The 5,667-nt window shown below is 61.9% G+C and overlaps 1 protein-coding gene across 1 annotated transcript in view; it reads right to left on the bottom strand.

Moving 5' to 3' along the window:
- DHCR7 (7-dehydrocholesterol reductase) overlaps positions 1 to 1,548 on the bottom strand; it is a 7,197-nt gene extending 5,649 nt beyond the window's left edge. Inside the window, exons 1-3 of the mRNA XM_006761368.2 lie at positions 1,530 to 1,548; positions 347 to 436; positions 16 to 122 (exon numbers count right to left, since the gene is read on the bottom strand). Of these exons, the coding sequence (XP_006761431.2) occupies positions 16 to 122; positions 347 to 432 (193 nt within the window). The 5' untranslated portion in view covers positions 433 to 436; positions 1,530 to 1,548. The remainder of the gene's footprint in view (positions 1 to 15; positions 123 to 346; positions 437 to 1,529) is intronic.
- Between the last annotated feature and the right edge of the window lie 4,119 nt (positions 1,549 to 5,667).

Raw genomic sequence — 5,667 nt, 5'->3', positions numbered from 1 at the left:
CAAGCCAGCCAGCACCTCCCACAGGCGGCCACTCCACCTGCACCCTCCAGCCGTGCACGGGCCATCGGGGCACCCACAGGAGGCCCAGGCCCAGTGCCTGGACGCAGCAAGGTGGCTGCGGGCTGCGGGGACCACTTCGTATAATACCCTGTAGGCCCATCTATGTTGTCACAAATGGCAAGGCTTCATTGTTTTTTATTGCTGGGTATGCGTTTCCAGCTTCCTTTTCCGTTCCCGGCTACACGTATAAGAGCGGAGGCCGCTTCCCTCCTCGGCCTCGACAAGGAGACGCTGTGATGGCCTAGGACAGCCCCGAGGCCGGCCCCCTCCCCACCAGGATCCTTACCAGGCGCGGCCCCACTGCCCCTGGGCCGCAGCCACGCTGCTGGCAGTGCTGGTGTGGGGAGCGCTGGGCCGGAATCTTGCAGCCATGGCCCTGAGGAGGGAGACACGCTCAGATGGCCCCCAAAGCGCAGACCTCGCCCTGCCACAGCCGCCAGGATCGCGGGCCTCGCGGGGCTGCCCCCTCTCGACCGTGTCCTGGCGGCAGATTCCCCCCAGGGAGGAGGCCAGCACAGCTCAGACGCTCTTGGGACCTGCAGCTGGCCTCCTCTGACCGACAGTAGAGCCCCCGTCTTGCCGCATGAAGGGAGCCAGGGTGGCAAGGAGCCTGTGCTGAGCCGGCACGGCATGGGTGAAGCTGGGGGCGGTGGAGGACTAGAGAAAAGACAGACAAGAGAAGAACGCTGGGCCGGGTGGGACGCTGCCCTCCCTGATGGAGAGCCAGCGCCCCGGCCTGCAAGCCGAGTCTTTTACAGTAGATCCCACGAGGCAAAGCAAGGGCGTGGTCACAACATTCTCTCGGGGGTTTCGAATCCACTCAATCACACGCACCTGATCGAGCTTTGTTTACTCGCTGCCCCTCCGGCAGCCCACGTCACTCAGCCACGTGCGGCCACAGGTTCGGGCCATGAGGTCAAGCTCACAGCCACAGCCTTTGGCTGTAATTGTGCTGGGACCTGCACGTGGCTTTGCCACGAGAGGGGACCGTGCCCTCTCATTAGCCCCAGGCCTGAACCTGTCCAAACGCTGTGGCCGCTCTCCACAGGCGCCCTCTGCCATCGGCTCCTGCCTGCCACCCGCTGTGCCCGCTATGCAGGTCCCGGGGTCCCCACCCACGTCGGAAGGAGAACGGCTGCGGGGAGAGAGAACGGAAGCCATGAGCGTGGGTGGCGGGTGAGCAGAAAGGTGACTGGCACGTGGGTGGCGCCACGGGAGCTTTCGGGAGAAACAGCTGCTCGATGAGGCACAGGAACCTCAGAACAGGGAACAGCGGCCCCAGGGCGGGCGTGGGGAGGCCCCCGAAGGAGGCGGGGGAGGGGCCTCCTGAGCGAAGCCCACAGCCGCGGCCGAGCTCCCCCCCGGAACCACCTGTGTCCCAGCACCGAGCCGGGCGACACCCGTGTCACACGCGTGACCACGGACGGCCCGTGGGGGAGGGACTCGGGCTGACGCGGACGTGCACGCACCTGCTGTCGTACTTCTCACGCCAGCCTCTCGTCACGGGGCCCGGGCAGCACAGCTCTCCCTCCCCGCCGCGCCGAGTCCTGCCGGGACACAGATGCGGAGGACACTCGGGGCTGACCTTCCTGGACACAAGCGACATGTTCAAGGCCACCGCTGGGTCCACGTGACGGCCCACCCTCACCCGCAAGTGCTCTGCCCGGCACACGCAGGGTCCGGCAACAGCAAGTACCAACAACGGGTGGACGGATGGAGGCCTCCTGGAAGGGTCAGGACAGGAGCCTTCACGTGGCAGACACAGCCCTGGCCAGTGTGGCTCAGTGGAGAGAACGCCAGTTTGCGGACAGAAGGGTCCCGGGTTTGATTCCCGGTCAAGGGCCTATACCTCGGTTGCAGGCTCGATCCCTGGCCCTGGTCCCAGCCGTGCAGGGGCAACCAATCGGTGTGTCTCTCACACATCGATGTTCCTCTGTCTCTCCCCCTCCCTTCCACTCTCTCTCTGAAAAATCAATGGAAAAAGACGCTTGGGTGAGAATTTTTTATTTTTTTAAATATATTTTATTGATTTTTTACAGAGAGGAAGGAAGAGAGATAGAGAGTTAGAAACATTGATGAGAGAGAAACATCGATCAGCTGCCTCCTGCACATCTCCTACTGGGGATGTGCCCGCAACCCAGGTACATGCCCTTGACCGGAATCGAACCCGGGACCCTTCAGTCCACAGGCCGACGCTCTATCCACTGAGCCAAACCGGTTTTGGCGAGAATTAACAAAAATACATAAAATAAACCGGCAGATGCAGACCTGGGAGCAGCCACGGACCCAAAGGCGCTTTCTCTGTAGACTCAGACCCAGCAGCCTGCGCTCGGGCCGTCAGCCACCCCCGCGCCGTTCCCAGCGGCACGTCCGTCCGAGGGGCCGGGGAGCCGCAGGGTAACTGGCTCTGCACACCGCTGACCCCTCGCTCCTCCTGGGGTGTCGGGCACGACGCCCACGCACACAAGCTCTGCGGTCACAGCTGAAGCGAAGGGAGGGTGTGTACTCCCTGGCAAAGCAGTCGCGCCAGGGAAAGCGATGGGGCTGCCTGGCGCCCCCACAGGCTCCCTCAATGGGAATCTGAGCTCCAGAAACAAAAGCTAAAGGAGCCGTGGTCCCGAGCGTTTGGGACGATGCGGTGACACGGCCGAGGTTCAGTGTCTGACTGCTGCCTGGCCCGTGTGGCTCAGTGGCTGAGCGTCGACCTATGAACCAGGAGGTCAGGGTTCGATCCCCAGTCAGGGCACAGGCCCGGATTGCGGGCTCCAGCCCGTGTGGGGCTGCAGGAGGCAGCCGATCAATGATTCTCTCTCATCATGGATGTTTCTCTCCCCCCTCCCCCCTCCCTCTCTGAGATCAATAAAAATATGTTTAAAAAGAAAAGTTTTTGATTGCTGAGCCGTTCATTTGACACGTCCATCTTTTATTAAATATTTGCTGGGACCAACAAAACCGATGACTCAGGCCCAGGCAGCTGTCGGAGCGTCCTGGGGGCTGAGGAACGGGCCGCACCAGAGGCCCAGGACCAGGGGCCGGGCCGGGGCGGTGACTGCCCGGGAGGCCCTTGGTCGTCGCCCCGGCTGCGTGTTCCCGCAGGACCCGCTCCTGCTGCCGACGTGCCCCGTGGGGACTCCAGTGTGTGACCTGCAGCATCTACTCACCGTGAGGCCTGTTCCCGTCCGAAAGGGACACCGTCCACTCGTCACGGAAATGAGGTCTGGGTGCCACGGGCTCGGAGCCCACCCCCCTCGTCAGATACCCTAAGAGATTTATCACCAAGGCTACGTGGGCACCAACACCACCCTCCCTGGGGACCACGCTACCGTGGGCACCAACACCACTGTGGGTGCCATGCAGGCCCGGGAAGCTCAGCTGGGCTCGGGTTTCCACTGGCAAGGAGAGAGGGGGGTGCGCCCAGAGCCCTGTCTCCATGTTTGGTTACCCCTCAACTTGCAGCAGTTCTCAACCTGTGGGTTGCGACCCCTTTGGCGGTCGAACGACCCTTTCACAGGGGTCGCCTAAGACCATCCTGCCTATCAGATATTTACATGACGATTCATAACAGTATCCACATGACAGTTATGAAGTAGCAACAAAAATAATGTTATGGTTGGGTTACACCATGAGGAACTGTATTTAAAGGGCCAGAAGGTTGAAAACCACTGACTTAGTGGCTTAAACAGTCTTATCATCTCTCATTGTTTCTGTGGGTCAGGAATTTGGGGAGAACCTGGCCAGGCAGCAATGCCTGGGGGTGTCCGAGCGGCTGCTCTTCAGAGGGTCCCCCGGGGGCTAGCCTGGGCGTCCCCAAAGCACAGTGGCCACAGGCCCGTGGGAGGGGGATGTTGGGGACCAGCGAGGCTTCCAGCAAACTCAACGGAGGTTGCCTTTTCTGACCCAGCCTGGCAGGCCTGGGCCACCCCTCCCCAAACACCCTGCCTCTGCGGGGGGGCCGGACAGCAGGACACAAGCTATTTGGGGCCATCGGTCGGTGACGCAACCTGTCACAGATAACACAACCTGTCACAGATAACACAGCTTTGAGCACCTGCCAATCTGCCACCTGTGGCTCACCACGTTCTCGCCCGGGCCTGGGCAGCGGGCACCATCAGCCCGTTTCCCAGGTGAACAAGTCGCTCCTGCTAAAGGGGCGCAGCTGGAACCGTGGGAGCCCCACCCGCCAGGCCACACGCGGGAGGCTGCGCAGTGACATCCAGGAGGGTGAGGACACCCACCGTGGCTCCGAGCGCAGCGCCCGGCCCGGCCGGCCCAACACACACACAGAACCGCGCGGAAGGCGTGGCACAGACTGAAACACTGGACTTCGGACGACACCAACGACAAAACCCAGGACCACGAGGGGGTGGCAGCTGCTCCGGGAGGCCAGGCAGACCCCCCCCCCCCCGCGTTTCTGGCCACGCACAGGAGGCAGCGTGAACCTGCGGAGGTGAGAACACCCCTGGAGTCTGCTGTTCACACTCAGAAATGCCGGCCAAGGCCACAGACTATCGGTCAGGTCGGGTGTGGAGGGCACGCTCATCCCGGGAACTGCCAGGCAGTCACCATGAGAGGCTGTTTGGTAAAAGGCCCAGGACCAAACCCTTAAACCAGACACACAGGTCAGGTTTCCCCTCTTTTCCTCATTTTTCTGGCAAATGCACTTATATAATAATCTAACCACAAAAACGGTGTTTTTAAAACAGCTCTCGCAATTATAAGATGCACAATTCTGGGAACATGTGTGGTTCTAACTGTGGGTCATCTGTCCCCAAGGAACAGTGAGGATGACTGTTGCGGTGATGCTGGGGTTCACCTGGAGCCTCCTACACCCCCGCCCCGCCCCCCGCAGGCTGGGCTCCCACAAGCCTTCCCAAGCCTCAGTCGCCAAATGCTCCCAGGCACGTGGCCCCTGAGCTGGGCGCCGGCAGCTCTGGCCCGGCTGACCCTGGGCCACTTGGGCGGCCTCCAGAAGTGGGCGTGTGCCCAGGGGAAGGACATGCCCAGAGACGAGGCCTGATGGCAGGCAGCTCAGGGCTCGGCTGCTGAGAAGCTGGAACATCTACGCTCAGGACAACACGAGTTTAAAAGCCAGACACTCAGGCCCGTGCGACCACATCTGAGACTCAGCCTTAAAGCAGCAGCCACGTGCTCGGATGCCTGAGGATCAGCTTAGAGCGTCAGCAGGTCCTGGAACGCGGGAAACGCCCCGGAAGCGACAGGTCACACACGCCCTTGGATGAAAGGTTCCTCATCTCGCTTTCCCCCCTCCTCTCTCTGCCTTGGGTCAGAAATCTTCCCAGACCCGGAAAAACCCTTTTCATAAAGTTACCAAGTGCCCAGGAAAGAGGCGCTGTCGTTATTGTAGGAGCTGGGAAGGGAGTGACCCTTTCCCCGGTTCCAGCGGCTCCTGGGTTCCCCCAAACGGAAAACTGCATCCGCCCCCGTGGGCCGGGCAGGAGCGGGCCAACAGGCCCAGGAGCGCTCACCAGGCTCTGCCCCCCTCCACGCCCGGCGAGCTCCCCAACAACTGGGGGACACGCGTCTCCTAAGGGCCGTCTGGGTGAGCCAGCCGGCGCCCCTAATCCCCGGCCTCTTCTCCCCGGGCCC

This window comes from Myotis davidii, unplaced genomic scaffold, assembly GCF_000327345.1.
Source record: "Myotis davidii unplaced genomic scaffold, ASM32734v1 scaffold3578, whole genome shotgun sequence".
NCBI classification, from domain to species: Eukaryota; Metazoa; Chordata; class Mammalia; order Chiroptera; family Vespertilionidae; genus Myotis; species Myotis davidii.
This window is presented reverse-complemented; position numbering and strand designations above follow the sequence as displayed.